General features: G+C 36.8%; 1 protein-coding gene across 1 annotated transcript in view; it reads right to left on the bottom strand.

Annotated features, from left to right (window-relative positions):
* Window positions 1–17,462, bottom strand: part of LOC128735409 (derlin-2) — a 154,686-nt gene extending 137,224 nt beyond the window's left edge. Inside the window, exons 1-2 of the mRNA XM_053829899.1 lie at window positions 17,246–17,462; window positions 16,947–17,092 (exon numbers count right to left, since the gene is read on the bottom strand). Coding sequence (XP_053685874.1) covers window positions 16,947–17,092; window positions 17,246–17,338 — 239 coding nt within the window. The 5' untranslated portion in view covers window positions 17,339–17,462. The remainder of the gene's footprint in view (window positions 1–16,946; window positions 17,093–17,245) is intronic.
* Between the last annotated feature and the right edge of the window lie 1,865 nt (window positions 17,463–19,327).

Raw genomic sequence — 19,327 nt, 5'->3', positions numbered from 1 at the left:
GATGTAACGCTCATGCGTACTTTCCCGTATAGGACTTTCTCAAGTGACTTTCCTCCTAGAGAGGATTGGATGTCAGGCTACATGGAAAGGAAAATTTCCGACTATGTGGTCTGTTATACCGATGGTTCCTTGTACGAAGGTCGCGCGGGTGCTGGTGTTTACTGCCGTGAGCTGGAATTGGAGGAATCCTATTCGTTGGGTAGTTACTGCACCGTTTTTCAAGCTGAAATCTTTGCAATTATGTGTGGAGCTCAGTTTGCACTTCAGAAAGAACTGATAGGCAAGATTATCTACTTCTGTTCTGACAGTCAAGCCGCTATAAAAGCCCTTTGTGCGGCTAATTCTAAATCTAAAACAGTCATCGCCTGCCACACCCAATTAGAAGAACTAAGCATTCTAAATGCCGTTCATCTGGTTTGGGTTCCTGGCCATTCTGGTATAACCGGAAATGAATGGGCTGATGAACTAGCAAGATCTGGAGCAGAAAAGTCGGTTTTCGGACCGGAACCTGCTTTACCAATTGCGGCATGTTGGATAAAACAAAAGATTCGATCTTGGTTTTCATCTGAACATGTACGTTATTGGGAAAATCTTGAAACTTGTCGTCAAACGAAAAGTTTCATTGTTAAGCCTTGTGAGAAGGTTGCGAAATTTCTTTTGCAACACTCAAAGGTAAATTGCAGTATTCTTGTCAGATCACTGACTGGTCACTGCAGACTAAATTATCATATGGCTACGATTCAGCGAGCTGAATCGTTTCATTGTAATTTATGTGAATCCGACTACGGTACACCATATCACGTAATTTGCAACTGTCCTGCAGTAGCACAATTGCGTCATAGGATCTTTGGATCCTACGTCTTAAATGAATCGGATTTTAGGAAACTAAAATTACGAGACATTTTGATGTTCCTTACCGAAAGCGGTATTGAGCTATAAGCTCTTATTTATCATGAGTATACCCCCCAGGGGGTGTACTTTTGATAAGTTAACTACCAAGGATTGCAGTATCCCCTCGGGGGTACAAAAATCTCTCGGTATATATATGTTTGTGTTTGTCCAAATTCCTCATCCACCCCTTCCTATTCCTCCTGTTTTCCTTCCCGTCCTCATCAGGTAAATGATGACACGGGCAAGATGGGCAAGGCACAAATCTTCCACATGATTGTGAGGAACGTGCTGCTCGAGCCAAAGATGCTGATACCTGATACCTGATACTCGACTACCAGCAGACGGATACATTTTAAACATTTTACATTTGCTGATAGTTTTGCTGCATACATTTTCCCAACAATTTAAATTATTAATGCATTGAATAACTATGATATTTTGCTTACAATAAGTTTGTTGAAGAATATACGTTAGTTAAACAACGTTTTGTAACTTTATAACAATATGGCGTTGAAAAACCTACACGTGTTGTACAAAATACAACAGCGTGAGTAACCGAAGGTTAATAAAAATTGATGAAAATTATTCAAGAAAACTCTATTGATGTGATTCAAATAGAATGGCATTACAGGAAACTATGCATAGCTCAAAAACCAATAAACTAGACCTTTACTAGACAATGTATATGTTAAAGAATAAGATTTCCTCTTACAACTTATTTTTATTTGCACTTACTCAGGTTAATAACAACTTACTTATCCTTACTCAGCAATTTCATGAAAAAAGGATCTATCAAAATTTAAAAGTGTTCCTATTTTGTTCAAATTTTGTAAACTTATTCAATTTTCAAAAATTTTATGTAAACCAACGCACTACGCAACGATAACCAATAGATGAATTATGTTCCGAAAACGATTTCGATTTCTATCTCAAATAGCAAGTAAGTCCGTAAAACAAAGGTTCCTTTCACCACTAGGTGGATTAAATCGGGTTTTTACCTTTGTTATAGTATATAACAAAGGTTTAAAAATTGGTCGAAAAACACGAAATTGAACCGAGGCCCGGAGGGTCGAGTCACATATACCAATCGATAGAGCTCGACGAACTGAGCAATGTCTGTGTGTGTGTGTGTGTGTGTGTGTGTGTGTGTGTGCGCGTGTGTGTGTGTGCGTGTGTGTGCATGCGTGCGTGCGTGTGTGTGTGTGCGTGTGTATGTGTGTGTGCGCGTGTGTGTGTGTGCGTGTGTGTGTGTGTGCGTGTGTGTGTGTGCGCACGTGTGTGTGTGTGTGTGTGCGCGTGTGTGTGTGTGTGGGCGCGCGCGCGTGTGTGTGTGTGTGTGTGTGTGTGTGTGTGTGTGTGTGTGTGTGTGTGTGTGTGTGTGTGTGTGTGTGTGTGTGTGTGTGTGTGTGTGTGTGTGTGTGTGCAGCTCATTTTCTATCGCCTGTTTCTCGGATATGGCTGAACCGATTTATGCGCTATTAGTCTCATTTGAAAGGTCTTATTGACTAATATATCACTATTGAACTGTTTCGTGGTCCGATGTTTCGTTTAAGAGTTATAAGCAAAAACGTGAAAACTACGTGACACGATTTTCTCCGGAACCACACAACCGATTTCAATGATCTTAGTAGCAAATGAAACTTCTTGCTATCGTAATAATTTTGCAGGAAGTTTTATTGAAAACAAACAAGCAGTTTAAAAGTTATGCTTAAAAACCCGATTTAATCCACCTTGTGGTGAAAGGAACCTTTGTTATACCATCTTATATGTCATTTGTTATGGGCATTTCCAGCTCAAATATTATTTTTGCTTTGTATTTGAATTTGTAATCATAAAACTGACAGAGTCAAATTATATACGTATCACTTTGAACTAAATTCTTATATAAACTGTTTCTTAGGCCCAGCCGTTCTCAAGTTATTCAGATGTGAAATCTAAAAATTATCTATTAGAGTCAACACATGCAAAGTATCCGATAACCGTGTAATCGGATTTGAACCAAATTTTGTCAGATTGTTCATTTTAGGTCAGAAAGCAAAAATCTTAAATTTGGTGCCGATTGATACGATTAGTGGTAATACCTAGTGATGTCCGATTTTTTCAGTTAATCGATTAGTTAACAATCGATTACTTTTTAGGCGGCCAATAATCGACATCGATTAATCGGCGCTGCATAATCGATTAATCGAAATAATCGATTGGTTATAACCTTTACGTCCTGTAACGGGGCGGGATGGGTTTTGGGGCAGGGAGCAGTGACAACCTTCACTTAAGCGCCAGGCAAGGATTAACTTGCCGTAAAGGAGCGTGTTTAGCGATACAATCCCGGTCCGGCTAGAATACCTCAGGGCAGGTCCATCAAACGCTCAACTATAAACTTACGAACGAAATGCTGACTAATCTAACATCGGTTGAATCCGTTCGGTCGACTCAACAGGGGGACATGAGCAACCATCGGCTAGTGCAGTGTCCCCTAGGCATCCTACACTAACCTACCGGAGGCTAACTCGCGAACCGATCTGGGGGGCACATTCGGGGACTCACACTTTCCGAGGACACATATCGTAGCAAACACCATTTCGAGGGTTAACTGATCTTCATTTACACGTTTCGCTTAATCTAGTGGTTAGTTTTCTTCAGTTTTTCTTACGGCCTGCTGCTTCTTGTCCACGAAGGGTCTCTGATGTTCCGATGAACAGGTGACTGTGCTAGACTAGCGGTTGCGTAGACCGCTTATAGATAGCCCGTACCAAATACGTGGTGGGTGGTAAATGGTGAATCGAATGTTTTAGTTCGACCGGGTCCGACATCCGGTAGCCGGTACGAACGGTGATGAATCCACGGACAGTAACAATTGGTTATGTGGTGGGTTTAGCATACGGTTGGCTCTTCGGCGATCGGTTTCTACGATCGATGGTGTATAGGGCCACGGATGGCCACTCGGCGTGTTGCTCGGAGAATTGGATCACGCACTCGTGGTCGACACGTATTGAGGCCGACTGACGACGGTCGCGCTTTCGAGATCGAAGGGAAGACCTCCGTTTGAAGGAGGGTGCTGGTTGTCTTTTGCTTCGTTCGACTAGGTAATCTAACCTCGTTTTAGCGCCTATATTTTCTACCCGTGTTTTTTTCCACTTTACTTCTACTTATTGTATCTTTTCCGAATACTAGTTTACTTCGCTTTTCGTCTTCTCATGTATCACTTTGCGTCTTCTAACTTCTAGCCCTTTCCAATCTTGCATGTCGTCTCTTAGGTGGTTATCTTTAAAATCGCTCATTCCCCAAACTGATTTGCCTGTCAAGCACAAGATTTGACGACGGGACCGACGATTCAGCTTCGGCTAGTTTCGCCAGGTTCCATCTGGTGGGCATTAGCAGGGTTTGTTTACTGTCGCGGTACCCTAACCTTTTTTGGGGGATAACGGCAGGTGACGCGAACAGGCTTTTAGTGACGGTTGTGTGTGGGATTGGGCAATAGGGTTTGTTACCTTATTTATTTTGTAACCTTGTTACAATCCCCGACACCAAAAAATACTTTTGCGTCCCGTAGTACTGTCCACGAGTGTTTTGGAATGTGCAGTCAGACTTAGGTTAGTTACATAGAAATCGAGGAGACCGCATTTTTTGGTTTTCGTATAGAAAAAGACGAAGGGTATTACCCAGTTTTCTAAAAATTTCTTACAAAATTCCGTGTCTGACGTACTGACAAATTTTCGAATTATCTTTTGGCACAGTTAGTATCTAGATAAAGTTTAGTTTGGTTTTTAGGCTTCATCGTGGTATTTAAACCGGCCTACTGCGTGCAAACTGGATGATTAAAAGCAAAGCCTTGGGGTTAAACATCCTTTCTAAGATTCGACCCATCTTTATCGACAGACTTCACAGCCAGATATTAGAGTACAAGACAGTTACGGGGCTATTGCAACAATCCTACTGACTGTATTTAGGAGCACTGCCTGGCTGAGATTTGAACATACGACTACTGGTTTCTTAGATCAGCATCGTATCTCGAAACCAACGAACTGGCTGATTGCGTGTGGTAAATTTAGAAGGTAAGCGCCTGCCACTGTAATAATTAAGCTTGTTAGAAATTGTCAAAGAATAAAATTTTAAATAATCCGGCATAATCGATCGGCCAGTTAATCGATTATCTAATAATCGGAACATAAAGCAATCGATTAAAAATTAATCGATTATTTTAGCGGATAATCGATTAGTTAGATTAATCGAGAAGTAATCGGACATCACTAGTAATACCCCCTTTTCAAAAAAAGATCCGTTTTGTCAAACCTTTTTATTTTTTACTTACAGATAAACATGGAAATCTCGACATGTTAAACATGGAAATCCAACATGTCAAAAGGTCCAATGTGCAAATGAGAGATTCTCTTTGCGTTTCCTCTCTTATGCTTATTACGGTTAAGCTTTACAATAACACCAGTAACCGTTTCATGCAAAATAGACGCAATCAAGTGCATTTATGCCGCCGTAATAAGCGTAAGCGACGAGATGCAAAGAGAATCTTTCATTTGCACATTGTACCTTTTGAAATGTTGCTCGTCAAATATTAAGTTTAGAAAAAAACTATTTTCACATTCAATTTCCAATTCCAATCGAAAATAGTCGAGTAAAAAATGCCTTTTTTAGCGTTTTGAGCTGGAAATGATCATACAGATATCGAGATATCGTCTTCGGAACTTAATTCAACTGTTTGTTAATGCTGTGCTAGTTATCATCCATAAACGATAAGCGATAAACAATCTTCAGTGTGTATTTTAACGTACTAAATAACTTTATAGAACATATGAAAGCAATGAAAACAGCGTGTACAGAATTTTTGAGCAGAACTGATTTTAAAGTGGCTGTTAGTCTCGGAGTACAATGCTAGCCTAACAAGCCAATCGTCGTATGTTCGAATCTCGACTGATCGGTGCCGTTACAGTTAATAGGATCTTTGCCCTAGCCCGTAATTTTCCTGTACTCTAATAACCGGCTGCGAAGTCTGTCGATAAAGAAGGGTCAAGTTCTTAAGGACGTTTACACCCATGACTTTGCTTTGCTTGAATTTAAACTGGTTTCTTTAAACAAATCATTAAATTTCGCAACCAGTAAGAGATAGATAGTTACTATTTGCAACAAAGTTGCTTATTTTAGTGTGTTCTACAATTTTTGTGAAGACGCTATTTTTTTGGACGCGTTTCAAAAATAAAAATTTGTGTCACCCTTTTAAGCGGATTTACGGTCACCCTAAAAGTGTAAGAAAATGTGCTATATTTTGTTAATTAACTGCTACAAAGAAACACCCGTTGCAAAATTACACATTTTTACTATATTATTCTGTTTTTAAGGTTTGGTCCCATTAAAGGTTTGGTCAGTAAAGTTTTCTTGAATAAATTTCATCAATCATTTTTAAATATCTTTTGACCAGTAGAACCAATCCTTATGAAATTTGGCAAATACATTTGCAGTGTTAAGACCTCTCGTTTAATACTAAAACAATTGAAACTAAATACATTATCTTGGTTAAAATCGCTATAAAGTATTGTAAATTTTAACGTGTAACTTCAATTGCTCATAACTTTCAAACTAAAAGTCCAATCAAAAAACCATTCAATAGTGATCTATCCGGCTATATTACCTTTCAAATGAGACTAATAGCGCATAAATCGGCTTGACCATCTCTGAGAAACAGGCGATAATCATTACCTTGTCAAAACACGCTTTTAAGCATAACTTTTAAACTACTTGTTTGTTTTCAATAAAACTTCCTGAAAATTTTTATAATTTAGCAAGAGCTTTCATTTGGTACTAAGATCATTGAAATCGGTTGTGTGGTTCGGAGAAAATCGTGTCACGTAGTTTTCACATTTTTGCTTATAACTTTTAAACGAAACATCGTACCACAAAGCAATTCAATAGTGATATACTAGGCAATAATACCTTTCAAATGAGACTAATAACGCATATATCGGCTCAGCCATATCCGAGAAACAGGAGATAGAAAATGAGCTGCACACACACACATACACACACACACAGACATTGCTCAGTTCGTCGAGCTCTATCGATTGGTATATGTGATTCGGCCCTCCGGGCCTCGGATCAGTTTCGTGTTTTTCGACCAATTTCTAAACCTTTGTTATTACCTTTGTTATACTATAACAAAGGTGTAGGAATTGGTCGAAAAACACGAAATTGATCCGAGGGCCGAGCCACGTATACCAATCGACAGGGTTCGACGAACTGAGCAATGTCTGTGTGTGTGTGTATGTTTGGATGTATGTGCGGGGCGCAACTTTTCTATCGCCTATTTCTCGGAGATGGCTGAACCGATTTGTTCGCTATTACTTTTGTTTGAAAGATATTATTGCCTAGTATATCACTATTGTATTGTTTCGAGGTCCGACATTTCGTTTAAAAGTTATAAGTAAAAAAGTAAAAATTACGTGACACGATTTTCTCCGGACCCGAATGACCGATTTCAACGATCTTGGTATCGAATGAAAGCTCTTGTTAACACTAAATTTTTCCGATAAATTTTATTGAAAACAAACAATCAGTTTAAAAGTTATGCTTAAAAAACCTGTTTTGACAAGGTAATAATTATCGCCTGTTTCTTAGAAATGACTAAACCGATTTAGACGCTATTAGTCTCATTTGACAGCTAACATAACCTAATAGATCACTATTGATTTGTTTTTTGATTGGACGTTTAATTTGAAAGTTATGATCAATTGAATACAACACATTAAAATTTACAATAATTTATAACGATTTCATCTAAGATGATTTATCTAGTTTGAATTATTTTGGCATCAAATTAGAGATTTTAATGCTACAAATATATCTGCAAAATTTCCAATTTTTTTTTGGTTTTAAGTTTATGGAACCTTCGGAAGAATTTCTTAAAATTGAAAGTTCTATCGTCTGGTGCAATTTAAATTTTGATTAATCCGCCTAAAAGTGAAATAAAAAAAATATTTTTCTTCAGTTTCAATATAACACATTAATGTGTTCTGCAAAGTTTTAGAACATATTATTACAAGAAATTTTGTTGAATACAGTAACCTTCTATCTATTAAGCGAAGAGAGAAAAATCTTATTCATTGTATATGAATTTGTAAGATCAGTTTTTTCTATTTTTGCTCTTTTTGTAATTATTGTATTCCTTTTTCATGTATTACAAAATTGTATAAATAGTAAAAATACACAACTTTGATGAATATAGTATACCTCTATGTTTGTTTGTTTAGGTACTGTAGAACTTTGATTAAAAAAAATGCCTTAATTTTGACCCCGAATGACTCGATTACCAACAGATACATTTCAAACATTTTATATTTGCTGATTATGTTGCTGCATACAGACACCATTTTTACATATGAAGAAACGAGAGAAACTTCCAGGGCCAATCGTGGTACAACTCACATGCTGATTGCTTCGTTTCTGTGATGTCAGTTTATGCTGATCTATTTGCCCAACAATTTAAAGTATTAATGCATTGAATAATTATGACATTTTGCTCATAACAAGGTAATTGAAGAATATACGTTAGTTAAACAGAGATTTGTAACTTTATAACAATATAGCATTCAAAAACCTACACGTGTTGTACAAAATGCAACAGCGTGAGTAATCGAAGGTTAATAGATTGATGAAATTTATTCAAGAAAACTTTATTGATGTCAATCAAAAATAATGGCGTTAAAGAAATTTATGCGTAGTTCAAAAACCTATAAACTAGACTTTTACTACGCAATGTATATGTTAAAGAATAATATTTCCTCTTATAACTTGCTTTTACTTGCACCTACTAAAATTAGTAACAACCAGCACTCCACTCAGTAATTTCATGAAAAAAGGATCTATCAAAATTTATAGGTGCTGCTATTTTGTTCAAATTTTGTAGACTTATTCAATTTCCAAAAATTTTATGAAAACCAACGCACCACGCAACGTTAACCAATAGATGAATTATGTTCCGAAGACGTGTCGATTTCTATCTCAAATAGCAAGTAAGACCGTATAACAAAGGTTCCTTTCACCACTAGGTGGATTAAATCGGTTTTTAAATATGAAATTAAATAATTCATTAATAACAATTATTCAAGTTAACTAAGGTGTCCAGTATAGTCTACCGTTGATGTCGTTAAGATTCAATGTGATATATACAGGCGTAGCAATGCTGGTTAAGTGGTGTTAGTGCAATGAAGAAATTTCATCATGGTGTGGGTGGAATCGTAAATCGACCAATCACGATTAAGCGTGACGTCAAACTCCAAGAACAAACCCCATTGTCCGATGCGGTTTGTTTTTGTAGTTTGACGTCGTTTTCTGATCAAATGTCTTCATCTGCCACACCTTTTTAAACCTCATTGGTTAAGATTAGGACACGTCACCTACATAAGGTTGATAAATACTTGTAAATGCTCTATTCATTTTGTTAATGCTGAATATTATTTTTTCTACAACGATACCCAGGTAACCAATAAGCATTAGTATAAGCAGTAAATCAATCGTTTATTAGCATCCCTGGCATTTTATACTGCAGGTTGCTGTTTATCAGCCTTTTGATTGCATAACTGTCGTAAATTGGCATCCACAATTCTATTTAAATTCTTCTTGTCGGAAACTAGCTGCAAATAAGCATTGTCAGTACTATAAGAGGGCTAGCAGTAAAGTAGCCGCATATTTTGCCAAAATAGCAGTTAAGTAGCATTTGAGGCAACTTAAATGCTTATTGGCTTGCATTCAAATTGCATTGGAAATGCTTATTGGTTACCTGGGTAGTCTTTCAAATACATAAGTTCGAAGTTCGTTTCTTTTTACCAAACTGGAAGTTCTGCGGGATGATCCAAGCTATAATTCGCTCCCATTAATGAGTTGTTTCAACCCGCGGATCTCCCAATTTGATAAAAAAGAATGAATTACGAACCTAGTAGGGTAAATGATTTTGAATGGACCTAGTCGAATTCTGATCTTGAATGGACCTATTTTAAAATAAGAATTTTAGGACATACTTAGCAAGTCTTTGTACAGTATTTTACTTTTATGTTTATCTTTAATCATTTCTGAACGTAAATATACTAAAATTAAATTAAAATTATAGCCAAAACCACTTTATAACCGCGTATTTAAAAGTAGCTGTTTTTCAATGTTTTGGCAGTCAGCATAGAGTATTTTCAAACTGTTACTACCCGGAACCCTTCTGGTTTGAAATAAAACAATACTCTTAAAATGATGTTTAAATATGTGTAATTTCAAGTTCAAAGTTCAAATTTCAAAGTTCAGTAAAACCAGTAAAATCTTCAAATTCCTTGAAAACGTTAACCCTCTTTTGTGATCTGGAATGGACAGCATTGATTTTAGAATGGACCTAGTTTTGCGCTCCGAGACATCACTGACGGTAGCTATCATTGCCTACCACTAACGAATACGTCTTTGTATATTCATTGAAATTGCTTGTTGTCACTAGTATGTCCGTTTATAATTAATCTATATGCACGGGATATTGAAAGTAGGCTTAATTTAAAACCCAAATAAAAACTTAATTATATTGATAAAACTAACTATTACTCATCCTTTTTCGTAGTTGCTTCATAGTATTTGTACTAGGGTTGGGACGATATCGATAAATCCGATAATATCGATATTGTCGCGCATATTTTATCGATACGATATCCGATACGCAGCGTCAGAAATATATCGGATATCGATAATAAATTTCGTATGCTGTGAATGAGAGTTATACTTTGTAAGCGAAGGAAAATGAACTCTGATTCCTTTTGCTTAAATTTGCATCTTAGAGAAGTAACCGACGCATTCTATTTAAGCCATTGTTAAAAAGTTTTACTCGTAAACTAAAAACTCAAATGCCGGAGGTTTGGTGTCGTACTTTGTTAGAACAAGTACTACGACGTAAAATCGGTGCATGTTCTTTTGAAAGGTAACACAGTAAATTTAAAAGTTTATTTGGAAAAGTATCCAGTTAGATAAAAAATAACTCGAAGACCCGAAAATAAAAAAAAAACGCATTTTGCAAAAGCTTTGAAACATTTTTCAAGGAATCGGAACTATAAGGATGTATGTAGTCAAATGTGCATATAAAATTTAGTTTAATTTGATTGTAAGAGCAGATGATTCCATATTTTGCTAAAAATGGGCAAATTTCTACTTACCGTTAAAAAACTTGTGGAAAATTGTTTTTCATTAAAATATCGGTTATCGGTACGATATCTATAATTTAAAATCCGATATTAAATCGAGCGATACCGATATTAGATACAAAACGATATCGCGATAACGATAAACTACTGTTTTGCCCATCACTAGCTTTGTACATTGCACCCTCAAGTTTTGAAACTAAAAAGTCTTCCTAATTAGTTAGCATAACGTATATCATTTTATGCTTAAAATAATGTAAACTTAATTTATTCTAAGCATTGTACAAAAAATTTATTTTTTTTTGTGTACAAAAATTTTAACTATTATTGATTAAAAGATCAGATGGATCAAAAAATAAGAGGGATACTAATTGCCTTCTGTTAAAAAAGAGCTATTTTTGCGTCATTCGCATTTAGCAGAAACGCAGTTACACTTAAGTTTTCAATTGGATTTAACGTATTTGTTTTAGCACGAAGCACTTTTGGTAATCTACATAAGTAGAGTAAAATTTTCCCAATTTGGTCGCCCTATGTAAAAAAATTCCTAAATTATCCTAAACGGGACAATTCTTGTATCATTAAAAGTAATGCACAGCAGAATGAAAGAAGTTATTTGAGAATACAATTCCGAATATTTATATATAGCTTTATTGTATAAGAAACCCTAATATTGGAACTTCGGAATAAGTTACGAAGATAATATTCCAAACTCTATTTAAAGTGGTTATCCCTGCTTAACTCTCTACGGGCAACATCGTAAAAATGGTAGGAATCAAAAAAAAATTTCATGAACGAATAATGTCCAATATTTTCCAAATAAATACAGCAATAAATTAGCTTAAGTTTTCATAAAACTCAGATAAGGGGTCATCCATAAAGTACGCCACGGTTATAACGGGAGGGAGGGGGGGGGGGTTCCCCTATGAAGTTATGTGACGTCACATGCAAAAAATCAAATGGAAAATTTATTCGGGTAATTATAATTTATCCTTCATTTTAAGATACTACTATTGAAGGCTTCTATAAAATTAACGTACTGATGGATTTTAAAACATAGTTAAATTTTTTGAATGAAAACTTTTTTTTAACACATATGTGCGAACACATATTTCATATTTTTTAACACATATGTGCGAACAGGACTCATTTATTCTTCTATGTAGTATGAATTCTCCATTAATGCTTTACAGAATATGCAGTACACCGCTGAAGAGCTGCTTGAGTACCGTCCTGCCTAAAAGATTTTTGCAACCGCAAATAGCAGTCGCACGAATTTCTGAGGGGCTACGGGGTGCTACCAGAGACCCATGGCAATGTTTTCCCTTGATATTTATGCTAAACTCAATCGATGAACATAAGCTCATACCGAAATTCCACGGCTGCTTTTAGGGTTTTTCGGTATAATTTGTACTGCCCCTCACTCAAAAGCTCTCTGAAGGATAGAGTTATGCCACTTGCGTATTAAATTTCGTATCTAAGGTAGTGTTGAATGATTGCACGAATGAATACACAAAATGGCAAAATCCGTCAGAAAAGTTCTTCCAAGGCGTGTTGCTGCAAGACGTTAGTAGGAAGTCCTGATTCTTTCAACTAGATCAGACGAATTTGAGTGGATGGATGTGAAGGACGTGGATATGCGCGAAACATTAATCGACGACACATCAGCGACTTCTGAAGCGTATCCGATCGCAGCAATCGGAGATCACCTTCAAAATCCGTGAATCGATGACTTATAAGCTCGAAAATGTTCCTTATTTTATTTGCTGACATTCATTTGATAGCTCTAAATAAAAAGGTTGAAATGAATATTTAATTTTTTTGTTGTGAAGAGGGGGGGGGGGGGGGGTTGCCGTGACGTGACGTACTTTCTCAGGGAGGTCACGAATGTGTGACGAAATGTGACGAGGGGGGGACGGGGGTGTTGATCAAAACACCTTTAGCACGCTTATCGAAAAGCCTAAGACCAATAAAAGTCAACCGGCTCCTGCAGTCACAAAACCAGACGCGTCTGAGTAAAAAGAAGCAGCCACTTCTGAATTCTGATGGTTCAGAACATCAACTTCGTCACTCTCGTGAAACTCTGCGATGCCCAACCGACCTACAAAATTACCCGGTTTGGCAAAAAAAACCTCTATGCGTCAGCGGAAGATTTCGACATTAGGTAAAGGCCTGAATAATAATATGGTGCAAAAAATATAAAATTTGGATCAATATCTGGATCGTTTTCGAACTGAATATGCCTTAAAAATAATATTGACTTCACATCACCTTTCGGTCGATTGACAGATAGATTAAAAATCAGGTTAGTAAAATATTCAAAATCATGCAACCGGACTAACGTTATACTACGTCATCCGTGGTCGTATCTTATACACAACCCCTCTGATTCTTTTCTTGGTGGATGTAAAATTTTCTTTATGCACCTCTCCCCTCTGACATGTGACAAAATTAATACCTCCCTCTCCACATAAATTGAGTGACCCTGACATCTAATATATTCATTTTTGAAACTTCGTACTTTCTATCTGGTATAGTTCTTCATCGACTATCATTCAGAATTAAAACCTAGTTTCTAACCTAACCCATAAACCTAGTAGAATTACCAAATCTAATTTTATCAAGCACCATTTACAGTATGATTTCGAATTTAACAACAAATGCGTGTCGCCTATGTTGCCAAAATCGAAACCGTGGCAAAATCTAGACCATTTTTGAACTGAAAAAATCTATACAAATGTGTCAAAAATTGAATAATTACCACTAATCAACGAATTTTTCACGATTGCAACGGTTTTATGTTCAAAATGTTCGACAGGGGCTGTCGCAACCCTTTTGAATCTTTGCAGTAAGACGTAGTCCTACGTCAGTAAAAATCTTACCTTTCGAAATCTATACCTATAAAGAAGGATTTCTGTCTGTCTGTCTGTCTGTCTGTCTGTCTGTTTTGTGTTCCTTATAGAATCAAAAACTACTGAACCAATCGGCGTGAAAATATGCATGTAGAGGTTTTTAGGGCCAGGAAAGGTTTTAGTGATGGTTAGAGACCCCTCCCCCCACTAAGAGGGGGGGGCTCCCATACAAATGAAACACAAATTTCTGCATAATTCGAGAACTAATTAAGCAAATAGAACCAAATTTGGCATGTGGGTGTTTTCGGTGACAAGAATTTATTCTAGGGTAATTTGAGACCCCTCCCCTCTTTATAAGGGGAATTATAACTCCTCTCTCCTTTAAGAGGGGGGGTTTCCATACCAATTTCCTCATAACTCGAGAACTAATCAAGCAAATGGAACCAAATTTGGCATGTGAAGGTTTTCGAGGGCAAGAAAATTTTCTATGTTGAATTAGGACCCCTCCTCACTTTAAGAGGGGGGGCTCCTGTACAAATGAAATACCAATTTCCTCATAACTCGAGAACTAATCAAGCAAATGGAACCAAATTTGGCATGTGTGTGTTTTTGAAGACAAAATTTTTTTCTATGATGAATTGGGACCCCTCCCCACTTTAAGAGGGGGGGGGGGGCTCCTATACAAACGAAATACAAATTTCCTTATAACTCGAGAGCTAATCCAGCAAATGGAACCAAATTTGGCATGTAGGTGTTTTTGGAGGCAAGAATGTTTTCTATGATGAATTGGAACCTCTCCCCACTTTAGGAGGGGGGGCTCCTATACAAATGAAATACAAATTTCCTCATAACTCGAGAACTAATCAAGCAAATAGAACCAAATTTGGCATGTGGGTGTTTTCGGTGACAAGAATTTATTCTATGGTAAATTGAGACCCCTCCCTCTTTATAAGAGGAATTGTAACTCCTCTCTCCTTTAAGAGGGGGGGCTGCCATACAAATTTCCTCATAACTCGAGAACTAATCAAGCAAATGGAACCAACTTTGGCATGTGAAGGTTTTCGAGGGCAAGAAAATTTTCTACGGTGAATTAGGACCCCTCCCCACTCTAAGAGGGGGGGCTCCTGTACAAATGAAATACAAATTTCCTCCTAACTCGAGAACTAATCAAGCAAATAGAACAACATTTGGCATGTGGGTGTTTTTTTTGGTGACAAGAATTTATTCTATGGTGAATTGAGACCCCTCCCCTCTTTATAAGAGGAATTATAACTCCTCTCCCCTTTAAGAGGGGGGACTTCCATACAAATTTCCTCATAACTCGAGAACTAATCAAGCAAATGCAACCAAATTTGGCATGTGAAGGTTTTCGAGAGCAAGAAAATTTTCTATGGTGAATTAGGACCCCTCCCCACTTTAAGAGGAGGGGCTCCTGTACAAATGAAATACCAATTTCCTCATAACTCGAGAACTAATCAAGCGAATTGAACCAAATTTGGCATGTGTGTGTTTTTGGAGACAATTTTTTTTTCAATGATGAATTGGGACCCCTCCCCACTTTAGGAGGAGGGGTCCTGTACAAACGAGATACAAATTTCCTCATAACTCGAGAACTAATCCAGCAAATGGAACCAAATTTGGCATGTAGGTGTTTTTGGAGGCAAGAATTTTTTCTGTGATGAATTAGGACCTCTTCCCACATTAGGAGGGGGGGCTCCAATACAAATGAAATACAAATTTCCCCATAACTCGAGAACTAATCAAGCAAATGGAACCAACTTTGGCATGTGAAGGTTTTCGAGGGCAAGAAAATTTTCTACGGTGAATTAGGACCCCTCCCCACTCTAAGAGGGTGGGCTTCCATACAAATGAAATACAAATTTCCTTATAATTTGAGTACTAATCAAGCAAATGGAACCAAATTTAGCATGTAGGAGATTTTTGAGGCTTGAATTTATTTTATGATAGTTAGAGACCTCTCACCCCTGTGGTAGGGGGATATGGACTCTCATACAAATAAAACAGAAATTTTGGCGAAACTCAAAAACTAATCCAACTCGAGAAATTCGAGACTCTTCCATAAAACATTAATCAATAACAAGACCACAAAAACTATCTATAGTAACACTAGATCATTCAGGACGAGCCGGTCGCGAGTGTTGCCGGTGACCCGCCGTCGGAAGCGCCGCCCACTGGGGGACTTGCAAAACTCGAGAAGTGATAAAGACCATCCGAGATTCATGATTTATGTACAACACAGGTTAATTTGTGGCAATACGAAGTTTGTCGGGTCAGCTAGTATTCAATAAACAAAAACTCGAATTCCCGCTAAATAAAATAAAATAAAATAAATAAAATTCCCGCTTTACTTGATAACTGCGTATAATACAAGTTATTTTACATATTTTTTAATGAATGGTTTAAATTTTAAAACTAATAGGCGAGATCAAATTTTTATGACGAGGACATCGTTTCAACCATATCTGAACAACAGGCAATAATAAATTGGAACATGCACAACACATACCAAAACATTGTTCAATTGTTGGGCTGAAATTAATGACATAAAAACAAGACCTTCGGCGACTGTGACCGGTTTCATATTTTTTAAACAACTTTCATACCTTTCTAACAGTGTTCAACCTTGTGTCCTATTAATAAATAGCAGTAGTATAGTTGTACTATTGAAAAAAAGTCCTTTGTTTTTATTTTGTTCATTTACATGGAAGAAACTATGACAATCCTAATTTAGGTCCATTCAAAAATCAGAAATGGGTCCATTCAAGATCAAAAAAGGCTTTGACAAAAAACGATATATTTAATAAAAGTTTCATCAATTATACTTTTTTAAAGTACTGATAATGTAGAAAAAAGGTGGTACTTTCCAACAAATAGTAACATCACCACATATTATTTATAAATGACGAGTAAATTAAGCAGGAGTGTGAGTGGTGGTGTTAAAAAGCGCTAAATAGGTCCATTCAAGATCAATTACCCTAAGTGCTGCTTCAAAGACAACGTTGATCTACCATTTATCATTTACCTGTACGTAAATATCATATTAAAAAGAAAATTGAAGCCAAACGTTCCAAAGAATAGAAACGTAGTTCCTAGCCTCCATAATTGATAGTGCCTGAGGATTAGGATTGGATTAAAGTAAAGCTGGAATGGAGTTACTATTTCCAGGTGCTGAAAGAAAGGAAAATTTGTTAGACACGTCACTGTTTCAATCGACAGTTCACGATAACATTATAAGCAATCGAAAGGTAAGGATTATAGGTCCAAAGATATTCCCTCCTGTATCCATAATCGAACAAAATATAAATTGTATAAAGTACTTACGACGGATAGTGTTGTAATAACACATGCCGTTGCGTACGCTCGAGTAACCACCGGTATCTGGAAATATTCTTGCCGCAATGTTTGATACGCCATAACTTATAAAACCGGTGTTTTTTAGAAGACGTGAACTTTTTAGGGTGTACAATTCCGATAATTATTAGTAATATAGAAAATGACAAATATAATAAAATGTTTATAGAAATATGTCAGCTTAGCTTAACAATGCAAATGTAAACATATAACACGTAAACATCATCGGATCATCCCGATCCTATGTACACTATTACTTAGGTACGGCAAACGCGGCATGTTTGTGTTCGTAATATGCTGAAAAGTATAGGTGTATTAGTGTCATCGTTGTACGGCACAATGTTTATGCTTTTTTATGCCCGTAGAAGAATAGGGCGAGATTGACGTCACCCTTGCTGTTTACATTATTTGCGCTGCTAACACAATCAAACGGTACGTTGTTCCACACCTCTACTACTTCACATAGATCCCGATCATCCCCGTTATAGAAAACTTTGACGTTGACAGGAGCTGTTTTACGCAAGGGGTTTCTAGTGCGTGGTAATCAGGCATTACTTATTGTAGTCATCAACGAACAAGGGGTTCTCGAAAGGCGTATAAGTGCGAAGTAATAAGGGATTACTTTTGTAATCATTTTCCACCACCACTATAGTTTCCCAACTAAATGGTTCTTTTGATTTGCACACTGACAACCTTTGGCTCCTCTGGCGCTAGTGTATATGGACTATATGCGTTATGCTAGCGCCAGAAGCTAGCTGTTGTGAGTTTAGAGTAGAATTTCATGCGCCTTCAGCGACATCATCACTATAGCACAGAAAACAGATTAACAGGCTCGAAGAAAGTAATCGATTTTTTGTGTGTAAAATCTGTCGGTAGCGCCCACCAGAAATAGTTTGCCAAACGCATAAAAAAATATCCATGTACCTTTATCAATATTTCTTTGTGATGGAGTTACATAGCAGCGATGGCAGCGACATCAAGATTTAGTTTGCCACTTACTGCTCGAGGGGTGCTCTATTGAAGGATTACTCGTAGATTACATAAAAACCTTTTACACACTTTTTGTCAATTACCTGGTAGTCTGTTCTCTGTGGTAATAAGTATATAGATCATTTTGCAATGACGTCATTTTATGTCAAATGACATCACTTGGTGGATTGTTTACATGTTTTTTGTCACATCCAGCGGTTTCGATTTGAAATTTCGTGAAGGATTACTGCATCAGGTGCTTTAAAATTCATGTAAGGTGCTTTCACTTAAATAAAAACTATAATTTTTTATCATTATCTGCCGGACAAAGATAGAAAACTCAATTCAAACTTTAACACCATGTAAACAAACCACCAAGTGCTGTCAAAAAAGTGTGGTTAGGAGCTCCCGTGTAATGATCTATCGTTAGGCAGTATCCACTAAAATAAAAATTGCCATATTTTTAAATAGGATTTAAAATCCTATATCCTATTAAAAATAGGATTCAGTGTAGTATCGTAAAGTGTTATAAAGTTATAGTCTTCTAATCTAGTAGGCATAGCTCCTGATATACAACCCAGCTAGCATTTTCATATGTATAAACAAGGTAAAAATCAGCATTACGTGCAGATATACATGCTAAATAAATCGTATTTCATGCGCAAAATTGGCATATCCGTACTATTTTGGAGGCGATATACGTGATTACGAATAATTTTGAGCGTTACGACTATATAAGTATTTATATACGATAATATCCGATTAACGTGGAACCCAATACCCAAAGCGGCTAACGTTATTGTGTTAGTGCGACAAACACTGTACTGTGTTCTCATGTGTTCGTTAAAAACCTAAACGTTTATTTGAATATTGCATTAGTATTGGTAATATATGTCAAATAGCGGAGCTTGCAAACATAAACAGCTGATCCGCTGCCGACCGCACTGACTACAAACTAGCATTGGGCGATACTGCGAGAAGCATCGATATTCGAATATCGATACAAATTTTTTTAAAGTATCGATCCGGCTGAAATATCGGGCAGCAAGTATCGATACCAGTAGTATCGATATCGGTATCGGT

Source organism: Sabethes cyaneus, chromosome 1 (genome assembly GCF_943734655.1).
Source record: "Sabethes cyaneus chromosome 1, idSabCyanKW18_F2, whole genome shotgun sequence".
NCBI classification, from domain to species: domain Eukaryota; kingdom Metazoa; phylum Arthropoda; class Insecta; order Diptera; family Culicidae; genus Sabethes; species Sabethes cyaneus.
The sequence above is the reverse complement of the archived record's forward strand: the minus strand, read 5'-3'. Positions and strand labels throughout refer to the sequence as shown.